Source organism: Erithacus rubecula, assembly GCF_903797595.1.
Source record: "Erithacus rubecula genome assembly, chromosome: 26".
Lineage (NCBI taxonomy): Eukaryota > Metazoa > Chordata > Aves > Passeriformes > Muscicapidae > Erithacus > Erithacus rubecula.
The window spans coordinates 4397993-4415912 of NC_136678.1; the positions used below are offsets into that span (position 1 = coordinate 4397993).

General features: G+C 52.9%; 1 protein-coding gene across 2 annotated transcripts; it reads left to right on the plus strand.

Moving 5' to 3' along the window:
- The first annotated feature begins 684 nt into the window (after positions 1-684).
- Positions 685-16869, plus strand: LRRN2 (leucine rich repeat neuronal 2). 2 transcript variants are annotated; one of them, XM_079327008.1, is made up of 2 exons: positions 685-936; positions 14544-16869. In XM_079327008.1, exon 2 carries the CDS (start codon positions 14785-14787, stop codon positions 16810-16812), a length of 2028 nt encoding a protein of 675 aa, XP_079183134.1. In that variant the 5' UTR covers positions 685-936; positions 14544-14784; the 3' UTR covers positions 16813-16869. The 2 variants fall into 2 exon arrangements, 1 of the variants encoding a protein (XP_079183134.1); XR_013776854.1 differs by lacking the exon at positions 685-936 and adding an exon at positions 13158-13503 and having other exon boundaries at positions 14544-14630.
- Positions 16870-17920: the final 1051 nt, after the last annotated feature.

The window sequence follows — 17920 nt, forward strand, 5'->3', positions numbered from 1 at the left end:
GGCGGCCGACAGCTCCTTGTCCCCGTGTCACCTTGGGTGTAACCGTGGGTGGGGTCTCCATCTCCACCTCTGGGTGACACAGTGGGACCTCTGCTCGCTCCAGAGCAAAAGGCAGATTTTCCCCAGTTTTTCCAAGGGTTAGAGTCCCCGAACATCATTTTTTGGAGAAAACGAGCCACCGGCAGCGTGTCCTGCTTGGGAACCGAGCTGGGAACACCTCGGGGTCTGCGCTGCCCCCTTGGGGGGGGGGGACACGGGGCCGGCGGGGCCGCGCGGATCTTTGGAAATGCCAAGAAATCCCGATGGGTAGAAGAATTGGGACACAAATCCCAAATCCACCGAGTGCCCCCCTCCCCTCCCAGGCATCCCCACAGCCCCCGGGCCAGCCCGGCCTGCGGGAGGGGACGGCGATGGCGCAGCGGGGGCACTGCGGATGCCGAGGGCCGGCTCAGCATCCCCGGGAGCGTTTCCATCCCTCGGGAACGTTTCCATCCCTCGGGAACATCCCCCGGGAGAGGCCGCGGCTGCTGCCGGAGCCGCAGGGGTTAAAGCGCAGCCGGCAGGAGCTGCCGCGGGTGGGTGGCACGTCGTGGCGACAAGGCTGGAGTGAGGAGGAGGAGGATTGGGGAGGGAGGGGAGAAGGGAGGAGGAAGAGGAGGAGGAGGAGGGAGGGAGAGGAGGGGAGCGGGGATTGTGCGGCTGCAAAGGCGCCGGGCGAGCCAAGGGTGAAGCGCTCTCCCCCCGCCGCCTCCACCCTGAGGGTCAGCGCGGCCCGCAGGGTCCTGCTGGCCCTGTCCCCGTCCTGAGCCACAAGGACGGACCCGCCAGCGGTGACAGCTCCAAAGCCACCCGCCTTTTGTCTGCCAGATTGCGGGCAGCTGTGGCGAGGGTGGCAGGCGGTGACGCGGCGCCGGGGGACGGGGACAGACTCGGAGGGTGAGTTGGGGCCACCGCCGTGGTTGGGGTTTTGGCCGGGGGGGCTTTTGGATCCTGGGCTCTGCAGCACGAGCTGGTGTCTCGGCAGTTTGGCCGGGATTGTTTTTTTCCCATTCAGAGCTTTGCTTTCCCCCCTCCGTGGAGTGGATTTGAGGAGAAATGGTGCGTTTGGAGAGAAAAGGGGTGGGGGAAAAAGGGAATGAAGCGAGAGTGGTGGCTACCGGGAGGGATAAGGGCACGGGAGGAGCCGGGGAGGTTCCAGGTGCGGGGAAGCTGAATTCCCGCTCCTGGAATCTCCTCTGGGATGGAGCGGATCCCCGCGGAGGGGGAATGGGGGGTGATGCGCTGGTCACGGAGCCGCCGGCGGGCTGGAATCCAGGGATGCTGGCAGGATGCGATCCAAGGCGGGAGCGGCGCTTCCCGGCATAACCCCTCAGTGCCCGAGCGACGCGGAAATTGTGACGGGAGGGACATTGGCAGTGAAATCCATCAACAGCGCGATCCCTGGGCTCCTGCCCAGCCTCCTTCACCTGCGGGCACCGAGCTCGGCCGCCCCGGGGAGGGGACAGCCAGCCCAGGAGAGGGGGACAGCAAAGGTGACGGCAAAGGACACGTCGGCAGCAGCCGTGGGTGTGGTTTTGGTGTGGTTTTGGTGTCATTTTAATGCCATTTCCCTGCTTTCCGTGCCGCTGCCGTGTTTACCTCCCCCCGCCGCCCAGCCCTGCCCCTCCCCGCCGCGGCCGCAGTGCCCGGGTCCCTGTGCCAGCCCTGCCCTGCCCTGCCAGCCCGGAGAGCCCCGGGATCCTCCCGAGCCGCTCCGAGCTCCGTGTGCGCCAGAGCCAGAGCTGCCCTCGCCTCTCCGGCCTCAGCCCGGCCCTGGCCGCCTCCCCTGGCTTCTCCCAGAGCCTGGAAAAAGGGATTGGAGCCAGCCAGGAGGAGCTGGAGATGCCCCTGGACAGGCGGGGCTGGTCCCAGTGAGACCCCGGAGGGAGAGGGGCGAGCTCGGGGCTGGGAAGAGCCCCCGGGAGCCGGGAAAAGCCCCCGGGAGCCGGGAAAAGCCCCCGGGAGCGGCGTTTGCAGGGATGCTTCGGCCGGGAGCTGCAGGTGGGCGCTGCCATCGCTCCTGGGCACCGGGATTCGCTTCCTCCGGCCTGGATGTGACCGCGGGTGTCACCTCTGTCCCCCTCCTTGTCCCTTCCCTGTCTTCCTCCTCGGGACGCGGCGCTGGTGCCGAGCCAGGACCCAGCCCTGCCTCCCCCGGAGCCCCGATCCTGCGGGCAGAGCCCCTGGAAAAGCTGCGATGGGAAAGGCTCCTCCTGCCTCCCTCACCCCTGCGGGGACACGAGGGGGCTCAGGACACGATTCCCCTGTCCTGGGGATTGTCCTGGGATGTGCCTCAGGCCACTCCCGTGGACGTGGGGCAGCATCTCCCTGGCTCTCTGTGCCGGAGGATCCGATCCTGCCCTGCTGAGGCTTTTTCCTGGAATTTCTGGCTCTCTGTGTCCCCTCTGCGGGCGGTGGGAGCGGCTTTGTCACCTGCTGGCACCGCTGGAGGTGGCAGAGCAGGATCGGGGGCTGAGGGCCGGGAGCGGCCTCTGCTCCTCCTTTCCATTCCCGACCCTTCCCTTTATGTGGGATGTCCCTTCCCATTCCCGATCCTTCCCTTTGATGGGATCTCTCTTCCCATCCTGGGAGCTGAGCCGTGCCCAGAGCCCGCGGGATCCCTCTGGCACAGGGAAAAGGTTCGGGAATTCTGTAGGACCCCGATCCAACCCCATCCCGACCCCATCCTGCCTCAGCGCAGCTGTGGAGCTGCAGGAATTCGCTTTTCCAAAAAAAAAAAAAAAAAAAAAAAAAAAAAAAAAAAAGAAAGAAAGAAGAAAAAGCTGTGTTTGTTGAGCTGGAATCGCCCCTCGAGGCTTCGGAGGAGCTGTTCCTATTCCCATGGAATTTCGGATTCCCATGGAATCTCGATTCCAGAGGCTCCAGCCGTGGCTCCTTCTCTTGGCGGCTCCGGGACCATCCCTGCTACTGGATAAACTGGAAAAACTCCTCCCTGCCTTTTAGGGATGCGATCCTGGATTTCCTGGCTAGAACAGGGATTGGGGGGATGCTGGAATTGTCCAGGGGAATCCCAAACACGCGGCTCTGCCCCCTTATTCCCAGATTTTCTCCTGGATCACCCTAATGCCTCTTCCCCGTGGGATTCCATGGGATAACATTCCCAATGTCCCAGGACACAAAAATTCGTCACCACCCCGCCCCTTTTGCTCCCAAATCCTTTTCCCAGGACATGCAGGAGCTGTTCCCACTGTCCCTTCCCAACCCCAAGGTTCCAGGCTCTGGAATCAGGGCTGGAATTTCTCCCCCTGACTTTGGTTTTATGGGATTATTCCCAAGGGAATAATTCCCAGCTCAATTCAGAAGGAGAATTCCAATCCCAGCCGCTGTTTCCCATCAGGGCACCGGGATAAGCAGGAAATTGGGATGAGTTTAAAACTCCTGAAATTTGGGAGCGTTCCTTCTGGATAAAGCCCCTCACTGGGATTTTGGGATGGAATTTTGGGATTGGGATCGCTGCTCCTGAACTGGGAGACAAACCTGGATAAACTTCCAGCATCCATTTATCCAGAACCCAGGCAGCCTCTGGAATGCCCAGCAGCATTCCAAGACATCCATTAATTTATGGAAACCTTAGGAAAAGGCAGATCTAGCGGCTGAATTTTAGGATTTTTTGGGAAAACCACCTCAGGAGGTTTTGCTGTCCCCTCTCCATCCAGCCAAGAGTTCTTGGGGATCATTTCCATGGAAAATTCCCACAATTCCAAGGTGGGATAGGGGCTGGAAAACCCCCAAAATCCTGGCGGTGGGAGCTGTTTGCAAACACTCGGGAAAAGCTGGAATTATGAGCGGCTCTGTTTGGAGAGCAATCCCAGGAAACAAATAAATATGGGAAAAATTGGGATCCGTTCCCAGACAATTCACAAAGGCCTTAATTGGGACTGAAGTCTGAGGCTCTTCTCACCCAGACTTGATCCATAAATTATTCAGGATAAATTGTTCGGGATAAATAATTATTCACCAGCTCTGCTTGGAGTTAAGGCCAGGTTTTCCATCCAGGAATGATCCTGGATCTTCCTGACCCTCTCCAGGCTCCCAGTCTCTGTTAAAATCCCATTTTTAATGGAATTTAGAACGATCCTAAAAAAAATAATCAATCCCAGGTGAAATTTGAGGGTCGGGGCTTTGTCCTTCCCGGTGGCCAAAACGAGGAGAATCCAGGCTGGGGGGCAAAAAATAGGTTTTTCGGGAAGAGAGAGGCTTTAATAAGGAATTTTAAATTAGCAATTTGGAATCAGCAGGAAAAGGGGTTTTTGCATCTTAACCAGCTTTTCCCAAAGGATCAGAGGAGACGGCTCCAGATATTTTACAGGAAGGAAAAAAAAAAAGCAGCTTTGCTTCCTTGATTCCCAGCAGGACCTTTGGGAATAAAGAGAGGGGAAAAAAGGATTAAAAAAACAAATTCTGTCTACCTGGAAAAGAGGAGAGAAAAGGGATTTTTCCCATTTATGATCCATTAAAAATGAGCCGATTCAGCCTGTGCCAGGAGAAGCTTTTCCAAAGCTTTTCCATCGGGTGGTTGTCGCCCTTTCCAAGATGATCCTTCAATTTCAAGGAATATTTTGGCTGCTCAAAGCAGCGTTTGATGCCTCATCAAAGCCTCTCCCTCGCCTTGAAATCCCCCAAAAAAATAAAATAAAAAACAAACCCCGAGGAAAAAGGGCGGCGGCTTTGATCCTGATTTGCAAATTGCTGCGGAGCCGCGCTTTTCCCAGGAATGTTTGGATTCCATGGAAAATTCTGAGCTCGTTCTCATTTCTGAGTCACTTTTCCCAACTCCCACGAGCTCCCGGGATGGGTTGTTCCAATCCCGGCTCTGGGAAGTTCCCGCATTCCCCAATTCCCAGAATTCTCAGGATTCGTCCCTTTGGAAGCAGCGAGGGGCAGAATCAGGGTCAGTCCTTCCCTGAATTCACTGAAATCCCCCACTGGAATTCCCTTTCCATGGAATTCTTGTTAAAAAATGGATTTCAACGTCATTTCCCAGCTGTTTTTATGGATCTTCAATAATTCCTTGGATCCTTTTTCCCCTGTAAAATCCTTTTTGGGAATTTTAATTTCCCGCTTCCTTGGGCAGGGTTGTCCTCCCTGGCTTGGCCATCGATTTTCCCCGGTTTTTCCTGGAATTCCCAAAATGCTAAAAAGATAGGAAAGCGGGAATTTCTCCTGCTGTGCCCACACTCGTGTTGGGAAATTGATTTGGGAAGCGGATTTGGTTCCATCAGGAGCCCTCGAGGTCTGTGGGGACAGGGATCAGCTTTTCCTGCTGCATTTTCCAGGTTTTCCTGGTTCCTATTGCCGAATCCCTGGAAACTGAGGGATTTTTCCCTGGGAATGAGTGGGATGAGCAGCCCGGATGCTCCAAAGCTTTTCCCTCCTGCTCCAGGGCCATTCCAGCCTCCAGCTCCCCTCAGCTCATCCCAGTTTTCCCTCTATTGATTAATTCCCTTTCCCTCCTCTCCCGGCTCTCAGTGGGATGATTCCATTCCAGATAAACTGGAAATGGAATTTGCTGGGAATCAAGGAAGGTTTTCCCACCCCATCCCGCTGGAAAATCCCCCAAATCCCATGAAAACAGCGCTGCCCCATCCCCTCCGCAGCTCCCCGAGCCTCTCCCGGCGCTTCCAGAGGGATTCGCCTCCATCCCACGGATCCGCTCCGCGCCCCGGAGCCGAGCCTGGCAGTCGCCATGGCAACCGTACATTTTCCTTAGGATTCCGAGCGACTCCTTGGCATCCGCGCCGATCCACGGATTTTTTTATTTTTGGGGGGGGATGCTGGAGGTTGTTCCTCTTCCCTGACGGGGTTGGATTCCCTTGAAAAGCCTGGATTTGGATTTTTCCCGCTTTTTATTTTTTTTACTGCTGGAGGTTCCCTCCTTTCCGTCCTGACCTGCGGCCGGAATTCCAGAGTTGGAATTTGTTGGGAATTGGGAGCTGGGCCAGCGGGGCCTCGTGTCCTTGTGGAATTCCAGAGGCAGGGCGGGATCGGCTCTCCCAGGAGAATCCCGGATCCAGACACGGCTGGGATGTGATTCCAGGGTTTGGTCACTCCCGGCATCCAAGGAGGTTAAAATGCTCCAGGGAAAAAACCGGGAGAGGTTTCCCTGGGATTAGGAATGGCTCTGATCCCACAGGTGCCATCCCAAACTGGAATTCCATGGGAGCAGCCCTGGGGATCTCCCTGATCTTTGTGATCCCAACGCCCATCCCTGGAAATCCATCAATCGCTGCCCCATCCCTGCCTCCCTTCCCTCGGGAAGGAGCAGTTTCATCCATGGATGGAGAGATAAAAAAATTGGAAGCAGGAAGAGCCCAGCAAAATTCCCAGTTCTCCAATGAGATTCCCAGTTCTGCAGCAAAATTTCCAATTTTCCAGTGAAATTCCCGGTTTTAAAGTGAAATTCCCGGTTTTCCAGCCCTCTCCAGCCTCTTCCCTGTGCAGCATTCCCACCTCCAGCAATAGCAATGAGCCGCAGGAACATTTTTCCCAACCCCAGGAACCTCTGGAGAAACAACAGGAGCGCTCCCACCACGGGTTAGGATTTAACCTCACCCAGGGAATCATTCCCGGTTTTGTTTTTTTTTTTTTCTCCACTTTTAATAACCCGGATTCCCCCTCCCTCCCTGCCTGGAGGAATTTTAAGGAGCCTGATTTATCCCTGGGCAGGGAATTCCACACCAACGCCGCGCTGGAGGAAGATTTCTTCCCAAAATACCCCGAGGGGGCCGCGCTGGATCAGCCCCCGGCCATTCCCAGCCTCTGGATTTGGGGCTGGGAGTTTTTTTTCCACCCCATCCAGGATCCTGGAATGTCGGGAGCCGCCGTCTCCAGCGTTTCCAGTGGGAATAGATCGCTTGTGATCCGCTCCCTCGGCCTCTGTGTCTTTTGGATCCCAAAATTTATGGAAAAATTTGGGATTTGGGAGCTTTGACATTCCCAGGAATGCCCTGTCCCCATCCCGCTGCCCTTGGAAAGGAGAGGGAGGTTTGGGCGGAGCTGCTCCGCAAATGAGGCGGCGTTAATGAGGAATTAATTATCGATGGTTCCCGCCGGGAAGCGGATCCGCTGGGAAGGTCACAGGGAATGACCCAGCGCTGTCCCGGTGTGCCCCGCATGGAGCAGCGCCGGGTTCAGGGAATTCTGGCGGGGCTGAGCCCTCCCTGCATCCCAGAGAGGGATTTTCCAGCAGGATGCGGGTCCTGAATATCCCAGATGGAAAAACCCGGCCTGATTACCAACAAAATCCCACAGCAACTTCAGGGAAAGGAATGGGATGGGATCCATGGGATGGATCCCGCAGGCAGAGTTGACAATTCCCGGCCCCTCAGGACAGAATTCCCAGCTCTGACCCTGGAATCATCTCCAGCTCCAACTCCTGGAGCTGCATTCCACAGTTCCCGGGGCTGCATCCCCAATTCCCGGAGCTGCATCCCCAGTTCCCGGAGCTGCATTCCCCAATTCCTGGAGCTGCATTCCCAGTTCCTGGAGCTGCATTCCCAATTCCCGGAGCTGCATTTCCAATTCCCGGAGCCGCATTCCTATTCCCGGAGCTGCATCCCCAATTCCTGGAGCTGCATCCCCAGTTCCTGGAGCTGCATCCCCAATTCCCGGGGCTGCATCCCCAATTCCTGGAGCTGCATTCCCAATTCCTGGAGCTGCATTCCCGACCCGTGCCCGATCCCGGCCCCACCTGGGACCGAGCACAATTAATTCCCCCGATCCGCGGGAGAACAATTAACGGCTCGCTAATTGCAATTGTCATCCCGCTCCCGGTTTTAATTTGCCCTAATGAAGGCTCAGCGATTCCGTCTCGCTCCTGCTCCCTCGGTCCCGCCGTCCCTCTGGCATCCCGCGGCGTTTTCCCGGGAATTCCTGGTGTGTTCCGGATCCCAGAGCTGACAAAAGTTGAATTTCAGGGTCGTGTTCGTGCGTCCGGATCTGTCACAGCTCGTCCTTTGTCACCAAATCTCTCCGGGATACTCGGGGAATCCCAAACCTCTCTGGGATTTTCAGGGAATCCTGGATTTCTTTGGAATGCTCAGGGAATCCCGAACTTTTTCTGGGATGCTCAGGGAATCCGGGATCACTCTGGGATGTTCAGAGAATCCTGGATTTCTTTGGGATGCTCAGGGAATCCCAAAATCTCTCTGGGATGCTCAGGGAATCCCAAATCTCTCTGGGATGCTCAGAGAATCCTGAACTTTTTCTGGGATGTTTAGGGAATCCCGAATCTCTCTGGGAGATCGATTTGGAATCTCCAGCGATGCCTTGGAGAGGCTGAAAGGCTCCAAATTATCCCTCAGGAAGGAAATCCCGGGGATGGCTCTGGAAAAATGAGGCAGCAACAGCCGGGAAGGGCGTGTGGCATAAGGGGAATATTCGGGATATTCTGGGAATTCACCTGCGACCTCTCCTGCCTGGATTGGGAAATTCCAGGGAATTGGTCTCATGTGAGAGGAAAAACGAACCAAGGCTCAGCAAAACACATTATATATATATAAAAAAAAAAAAGAAAAAAAAAAAAAGTGGCAGGGAGATGAATACCCATAATTTCTGCCTGGAATGTTCTGGATTTACTGTTGGAACTGTGGGATTTGGGATCTGCAGGCACAGCCAGAGTTCAGCTCCTGCTGCAGCCCAGAGTCGCTGCCAGGTGCTGGAGCTGCTCCCAAAAATGCAGAGAGCTGCAGCCCAGCGAGGCTCGGGGGGGGGTTAAAAACCTGGATTTTCCAGAGGGAAGGACAATCCAGCTAAAATTCCATCTCCCCAGTCCTGGATTTTTCTGATCAGCTTTTTTCCCCGTGGAATTTGGGCAATTCCAAATGCTCCAGTTAACCACACAGCCTGAGGCTCGGGGATAAAATGAGATAGCCTCAAGTTGAAAATCATGGATTTGAGATTTCTCAGGTAGAAAATCGTGGATTTCAGATTTCCCAGCTGAAAATCAGGGATTTGAATTTTCCCAGGTGAAAATCATGGATTTGAGATTTCCTGGCTGAAAATCGTGGATTTCAGGTTTCCCAGCTGATTTTTTTCCAAGCTGAGGAAGGAGAAAGGCTGGGAAAATCCCTGGAATAACAATTCCAGAGCTGAGAGAACAATTCCAGAGCTGAGAGAACAATTCCAGAGCTGGAACACCAATCTCAGAGGCAAAACAACAATTCCAGAGCTGAGACAACAATTCCAGAGCTGAGAGAACAATTCCAGAGCTGAGACAAGAATTCCAGAGTCAAAACAATAATTTCAGAGCTGAGACAACAATTCCAGAGCTGGAGCAACAATCCCAGAGACAAAACAATAATTCCAGAGCTGAGAGAACAATTCCAGAGCTGGAACAACAATTCCAGAACTGAGAGAACAATTCCAGAGTTAAAACAACAATTCCAGAGCTGAAACAACAATTTCAGAGTTGGAACAACAATTCCAGAGCTGGAACAACAATTCCAGACCTGAGAGAACAATTCCAGAGCTGGAACAACAATCCCAGAGACAAAACAATAATTCCAGAGCTGAGAGAACAATTCCAGAGTTAGAACAACAATTCCAGAGCTGAAACAACAATTTCAGAGTTGGAACAACAATTCCAGAGGCAAAACAACAATTCCAGAGGCAAAACAACAATTCCAGAGCTGGAACAACAATTCCAGAGCTGGAACACCAATTCCAGACCTGAGAGAAAATTCCAGAGCTGAGAGAACAATTCCAGAGCTGAGAGAGCAATTCCAGAGCTTAGACAAGAATTCCAGAGGCAAAACAATAATTTCAGAGCTGAGACAACAATTCCAGAGCTGAGAGAACAATTCCAGAGCCCAGGCAACAATTGCAGAGTCAAGGCAACAATTCCAGAGGCGAAACAACACTCCCAGAGGCTGGAAGCGCCAGGATGAGCAGCCCAGGCTGATTTCCCAGCTCTGCTCATTAAAACCCGGCCGAGAAGCACCGAGATAAGCGGCGGCTGCGTTTTTATCTCCTGGCTGCCTCCCAGACAAGCAGCAAAAACAGGAATCGCGTTATCGCCCTCCCTGCCCGCCGAGATGCAGGAGGATGGGGGAGAAAAAGAAAATAAATCCCATCCCTGCGCACAAAACAAGGATTAAGCGAGGGGAGAAAGGGCTGGGGATGGTGGTGATGGGTTTGGAGCGGATTCTGCTGGATCCAAACCCTGCCCTGGGCACCTCCAGGGATGGGGAAAGCTGTGCCAGGGTCCCGCCACCCTCGTGGGGAAGGAATTTTTCCCAAATCCCGTCTAAAGGCACCCCCCTGGCGCTGGGAACTGCTCCAAGGCAGTGCTTCCAAAGCCGCTTTTCCCGGCAGAAATCCCGGCTCAGACCTCGGAGGGATTTTGCCAGGTGCTCCCGTCTCGTGTAAATGGTTTTTTGGGGTTTTTTTTTAGGGGATAATATCCCGAAATGGCAGCTGGAGGATGCACACGGGGACAGGAGTGGGGATGTGGTTGTCCCGTGGGGTGAAGATGAAGGGAAGGGGGTGGGAATGACCTGGTGTCCCAGGAAAATCCTTGTATTCCCGGAAAAATCCTTATTCTAGAAACAGATTCATATTCCAGGAAAATTCTCATATTCCAGGAAAATTCATCCATCTCAGGAACGGCCTCCATCCTAGGAAAAGTCTCATATCCCAAGAAAACTCTTGTATTTCAGAACATCCCCTTATTTCAGGAACACACTCCTGTCTCAGGAAAAATCTCATATTCCAGGAAAACCCTTGTATTCCAGGAAAACCCTCCTATCCAGGAAAACTCATTTTCCAGGAAACTCTCCCATCCCAATAAAACTCTCAGATTCCAGGGATACCCTCCCATCCCACGAAAAAGCAGAAAACATCCCAAGAAAACTCTGATATTCAAGGAAAAAAACCCTCGTATCTTAGGAAAACCCTCCTACTCCAGAAAAACTCAAATTCCAGGAAAACTCTCTCAGGAGTTTTCATATTCCAGGAAAATCCTCGCATCCCAGGAAAACCATCCTATTCCAGAAAAACTCAAATTCCAGGAAAACTCTCTCAGGAGTTTTCATATTCTAGGAAAATCCTTGTATCCCAGGAAAAGCCTCCTACTCCAGAAAACCTCAAATTCCAGGAAAAACCCTCCTATTCCAGAAAACCTCAAATTCCAGGAAAACTCAGTTTTCATATCCCAGGAAAATTCTCACATCCCAGGAAAACCCTCATATCCCAAGAAAACCCTCCTACTTCAGAAAAACTCAAATTCCAGGAAAACTCAGTTTTCATATTCCAGGAAAATCCTTGTATCACAGGAAAACCCTCCTACTCCAGAAAACCTCAAATTCCAGGAAAACTCAGTTTTCATATCCCAGGAAAATTCTCGCATCCCAGGAAAACCCTCATATCCCAGGAAAACCATCCTACTCCAGAAAAACTCAAATTCCAGGAAAACTCAGTTTTCATATTCCAGGAAAATCCTCATATCCCAGGAAAACCCTCCTATTCCAGAAAAATTCAAATTCCAGGAAAACTCTCTCAGGAGTTTTCATATCCCAAGAAAACCCTCCCATCCCGTCACATCCACCGGGAACATCCCTGCCCCGACCCGAGCAGCAGAACCGTCGGGAATTTCTGGGAATTCTCCCTCCGCCGTTGCCGTGGAGCCGCGGGGCCGCGGGCTCGCCCCGGGCATACAGATGAGGGCGAGCGGCGCCGTTCGGGGCCCTCTGCCCCTTCATTTATTTCTTCTTTGTCACTTTAATTAGTTCTCCTTTGTCCCTTTTATTTCTTCTTTTCCCTTTTATTTAGTTCTGCTTTGTCCTTTTATTTATTTCTCCTTCCTCCTTTTTATTTCTTCATTTTCCCTTTATTAATTTCTTCTTTTTCCCTTCATTTCTTCTCTGTCCCTTTACTTAGTTCTCCTTTGTCCCTTTTATTTCTTCTTTTCCCTTTTATTTAGTTCTCCTTTGTCCCTTTATTTATTTCTCCTTCATCCTTTTTATTTCTTCATTTTCCCTTTATTAATTTCTTCTTTTTCCCTTCATTTCTTCTCTGTCCCTTTACTTAGTTCTCCTTTGTCCCTTTTATTTCTTCTTTTCCCTTTTATTTAGTTCTGCTTTGTCCTTTTATTTATTTCTCCTTCATCCTTTTTATTTCTTCATTTTCCCTTTATTAATTTCTTCTTTTTCCCTTCATTTCTTCTTTGTCCTTTTAATTAGTTCTCCTTTGTCCCTTTTATTTCTTCTTTTCCCTTCTATTTAGTTCTCCTTTGTCCCTTTATTTATTTCTCCTCTGTCCCTTTTTTGTTCTCCTCTGTCCCTTTAATTTCTTCTTTTTTCCTTTTATTAATTTCTTCTTTCCCCCTCATTTCTCCTTTGTCCCTTTATTTATTTCTCCTCTGTCCCTTTATTTTGTTCTCCTTCATCCCTTTTATTTCTTCATTTCCCCTTTATTAATTTCTTCTTTTCCCTTAATTTCTTCTTTGTCCCTTTATTTAGTTTTTCTTTGTCCCTTTTATTTTTTCTTTTTCCCTTTATTAATTTCTTCTTTTCCCCTCATTTCTCCTTTGTCCCTTTATTTATTGCTCCTCTGTCTCGTTATTTATTTCTCCTGTCTCTTTTTTCTTCTTTTTTCCTTATTTATTATTTTCCCAATAATTTCTCATGTCCCTTTATTTAGTTCTCCTTCATCCTTTTATTCCTCCTTTGTCCCTTTTTATTTCTTCTTTTTCTTTATTTTTTCTTTTCCCCTTTATTTTTCCTTTATCCCTTCACTTCTCATTTCTCTCTTCATTTCTCCTTTGTCTTTTTTCATTTCTTCTTTTTCCCTTCATTTCTCCTTTGCCCCCTCATTCCTCCTTTCCTCCCTTTTTATTTCTTTTTGCCCTGTAGTTTCCTTTGTTCCTTTTTCTTTTTCCTTTAATTTTTTCCTTTCCCCTGTATTTCTCCTTTATGGGGAAAACAGAGAAGCTGCAGAAGCCAAGGAAGATGGAAAAACTGGAAAAGTTGGAGAAACTGAGGAAGCCACATATCCCAGGATGGAGAAGATGGAGAAACTGGGGAATCCAGAAAAGATTAAAAAGATGGAGAAACTGGGGAAGGTTGAGAAGATGAAACTGGGCAATCCAGAAAAGATGGAGAAGCTGGAGAAGAGCCCCAAGCTCAGCTCTCTCCAAGATCCTCCAGAAAACTCCTGGATTCTCCCATATCCAAGAATTCTCCCATCATCTGTGCTGCCACCCTGCCCTGAGCTGGCAAAAATGGGATAAAAATATAAAATCCAATTATGGACCAAACCACCAGAGCTGGGTTTTCCCCTGGACAACTAGGGCTGGAACCAGGTTTTCCAGACTTTCCTTCACAGCTTGAAGAAATAAACCCCACAAAAATTCCTCTTTTTATTATTTTTTTTAAAGGAGAAAAGATTTTTGAGCAGCTGGAGACTTTTATAGACATGAAAACGCCGGAGCACTTAAAAGGAAAGGTGTGGATGCATCAGAGGGAAGTGGGAATCGATGGATCCATCCTTTCCTTCTGTGCTGTTGGTGCAGGAGCTGCTTTAAAAGCAGCAGGAAAGGAGGGAAAAGAGCAGGATCGATCCAGGAGGAGTCAATGTGGAATAAATTCAGCTCAGGAGCCCTTTCCAGGGAGAGCACAGCGGGGATAAAACAGAAATTTTGCTTTTCCCACTCTTTTAATGTTTTTTAGTTGTTGTTTTTCTCTGCTGGGTGAGAGGCTTTTAAGGGAAGAAAAAGTTGGATTTTGGGTCAGCATGGGGCAGGAGAGCTGGAGGGAATCGTGGAATCAAAGGTGGCTCTGGCTGGATTGGAACTGGGGGGTTCAAACCCATCCCAGCCTCACCATGAGCACTCCTGGGCTTTGGGGGATGATTTTCCCAAAGGAATATTCCACTGGAGGGCTGCAAATGGGGCTGGAGCTCCTGCATGGGGAATTCAGAGCTGGGGAGGATGGGGAGGGAGCAGAGCCTGGAGGAAGATTATCCCCATGGATAATTATTTCCATGGATAATTATCCCTAACATCTGCAGCTCTGGCTCTGCTCAGCCACAGATCCAGGGACTGCTGGGGGTCCTGGGCAGATTCCATGGGGTAATTCCACCCAGATTTTTTGGGGTGGGAGGGCACAGAAAATGCCATGGATATAAAGTAGAACTCGAGGGTCCTGAGCAGTTTTCATGGGATAATTCCACCCAGATCCCACAGGATGGGAGCACACAGCTCAATCACTGATATAAAGTGGAATTAATGGATTTGTTAGAAGGGTGTTGGGGATCCTGGGCAGATTCCATGGGATAATTCCACCCAGATTTTCTGGGATGGGAGGGCACAGTGAATGTCACAGATAGAAAATGGAATTCATGGATTTGCTGGGCAGTTTTGAGGGCACTGAAGGTTCTGGGGGTCCCATGCTCAAGTTTTTACCTCTCCAACCTGTTCCTTGTCCCCACCCCTTGTTCCTCACCGACCTAAACCTTCCTCTAACCCAACTTTGCCATTTTTCCAGGAATGACCTCGAGGAGGAGCCCAGAAATGCAGCTGAGCACGGCAATGATTCCTTTGGGGAGGAAGAGGAGGCCCAGCTCTGCCTGAGGCGCCCCCAGCGCTCTGAGCTCCCGTTTTGGGGCCGACCCTTGCAGGGGCTCGCATGGAGCATCTCGCCCGTCGGGCGCCGTCCCCACCTCGCCGTCCCCGCTGTCAGCCCGCGGCCAGCTCTGGATGCTCCCTGTGACCTTCTCCAGCCCAAAATGAGAGGCCTGCAGCCCAGCTGCCTCCTGCTGTGCGTGGTGGCCGCCAGCGCCATGCCCACGGTGCCCTGGCGGGTGGCGTGTCCCCCGCGCTGCGTCTGCCAGATCCGGCCCTGGTACACGCCGCGCTCCGCCTACCGCGAGGCGGCCACGGTGGATTGCAACGACCTGTTCATCACCTCGGTGCCCCCCGAGCTGCCCGAGGGCACGCAGACCCTGCTGCTGCAGAGCAACAACATCGCCAGGCTGGAGCAGGGCGAGCTGGGCTACCTGAGGAACCTGTCCGAGCTGGATCTGTCGCAGAACAGCTTCTCTGATATCTGGGATTTCGGGCTCAGGAATATGCCCCAACTGCTCAGCTTGCACCTGGAGGAGAATCAGCTCACCCAGCTGCCCGACAGCAGCTTCCCGGGTTTGGGGAATCTTCAGGAGCTCTACCTGAACCACAACCGGCTCCGCAGCATCGCCCCCCGCGCCTTCGCCGGCCTGGGCAGCCTCCTGCGGCTCCACCTCAACTCCAACCTGCTGAGGACGCTGGACAGCCGCTGGTTCCAGATGCTGCCCAGCCTGGAGATCCTCATGGTCGGGGGGAACAAGGTGGACGCCATCCTGGACATGAATTTCCGGCCCCTGGGCAACCTGCGGAGTTTGGTGCTGGCCGGGATGCAGCTGCGGGAGATCTCGGATTACGCCCTGGAAGGGTTGAGGAGCCTGGAGAGCCTCTCCTTCTACGACAACAAGCTGGCTGATGTCCCCAAGAGGGCTCTGCAGCAGGTGCCAGGCCTGAAATTCCTGGATCTGAACAAGAACCCGCTGCAGAGGGTCAAGCAGAGCGACTTCACCAACATGCTGCACCTCAAGGAGCTGGGCCTCAACAACATGGACGAGCTGGTGTCCATCGACCAATTCGCCCTCATCAACCTCCCCGAGCTGACCAAGCTGGACGTCACCAACAACCCCAAGCTGTCCTTCATCCACCCCAAGGCCTTCCAGCACCTTCCGCAGCTGGAGACGCTGATGCTCAACAACAACGCCCTAAGTGCCTTGCACCGGCAGACGGTGGAGTCGCTGCCCAACCTGCAGGAGATCAGCATCCACGGCAACCCGCTGCGCTGCGACTGCGTCATCCGCTGGGTCAACAGCACCCGGCCCCGCGTGCGCTTCATCGAGCCGCAGTCCACGCTCTGCGCCGAGCCCCCCGACCTGCAGCGCCGCCACATCCGCGACGTTCCCTTCCGCGAGATGACGGAGCAGTGCCTGCCGCTCATCTCCGCCCGCAGCATCCCGGCGCGCCTGGACGCCCAGCTCGGGGCCGACGTGGCGCTGCACTGCCGGGCGCTGGCGGAGCCCGAGCCGGAGATTTATTGGGTGACGCCAGCTGGGGTGAAGCTGCTGCCGTTCGGGGATGGTGGGAAGTTCAAGGTGCACTCGGAAGGGACGCTGGAGATCCGCGGCATCGCGCTCGGCGAGGCCGGGCTCTACACGTGCGTGGCTCACAACCTGCTGGGCGCCGACACCCGCGGCGTCCGCGTGCTGGTCAACCGCTCCTTCCCGCTGGGCCAGGCCGAGCTGCAGCTGCTGGTGGTGGATGTGCAGCCCCACCACGTCCTGCTGGCCTGGCGGCCGAGCCTCAACGCCGTCTCCTCCAACCTCACCTGGGCCAGCTCCTCGCTGGGCTCGCGGCTGGGCTCGGCCAGGATCCCGGCGGGCACTCACAGCTTCAACATCACCCGCCTGCGCCCCGACACCGAGTACCGGGCGTGCCTGCGCGTCGCCTTGGTGGCGGCGCCCGTCAGGGTGGCCTGTGTCACAGCCAGGACTAAAGAGGCCACGCAGGGGACGGCCTGGGGCCAGGGGACGCTGGTGACGGCGCTGCTGCTGTGCCTGCTGCTCCTGGGGGCGGCGGCGTGCGCGGGGTCCCGGCGGGGCTCGCTCGGCGCCGCCGGCCCCGTGCGCGTGGTTTATCCCCTGCGGCCCCGGGGGCTCCTCCTGGCCGTGGAGGTGCAGGCGGCGCCCCTGGAATGCTGAGGGAGGATGGATTCTGGGGGGTTCGGTGGGATTTTGGGGTGGGTGGGTAGGGAGGGGGGAAAAGGTTTTTTTTTACCAAAAAGTGATGGATGATGGGGAAAAAAAAACCGGGATTTTGTGGATGTGACCTTGACGAGCCTGTGGCGCTCCTGGATCTGTGTGGAGGGGCTGGAATTGGATGTGGATCCCAAAAAAGCCCCGCTGGGAAGGGATGGAGAATGCCATGGGGACAATGCCCTGAGTGGGTGAAGAGCCATAAATGAGGAACCCCAAACCTGCGTCCCCCTGGCATCAGGGACACCCCAGAGGTGTCACCTCCCTCGCTGGACAGCCCCTGCTTTGGAAATACAAAAAAACCCCTAAAAAACGAGGTTTCTTCCTTTGGGATCTGTGTGGGGTCTGGGGTTTCTTTTTTGGGGTCTTTTGGAGCATTGGGATCATCAAACAAAGCATCTCCAGTGTCATCTCCCTTGCTGGACAGTCCCTGCTTTGGAAATACAAGGAAAACCTAAAAAAAACCTAAAAAAAAGAGGGTATTTTTTCCTTTGGGATCAGTGTGGGGTTTGGGGTTATCTTTGTGGTTTTCTGGAGCGTTGGGATCATCAAATCAAGTGTCACTCCCTGCTCTGTCACTGCTGTCACCTGAGGGGAAGCAAGAAGGGATTTGGGATTAAAAAAATGGGAAATGGAAACAGTGACACTTCCCTGTGGGGCTGGATGCATCCTGGATCCCACAGGATCCCAAAACTTCTGTGAATAAAGGGTAAAACAAAACAAAACAAAAAAGAGAGGAAAAACTGGAAGAAAAAAGGGGAGGAAATTGTGGGTTTGTAATTAAAAAAAAAAACCAAAAAAAAACCAAGGAAAAAACCTGGGAATGTTGGGATGTACTGGGATTTGGGATGGGGGGAAACTTGGATTTGGGAGTTTGGGAAATGAGGAAAACCAAACCCCAGGCATGAAATTGTGTCCCTGAACACATTTTCCAGTTGGGATTGTGGATCTGGAAGAGGGAGCTGGGTGTGGGTGCCCTCTAGTGAGCTCCATCTTCTCCAGGAACACTGATCCCAAAAAAAAAAAACAGCTGGAAAAGGGAGAAAAAACACCT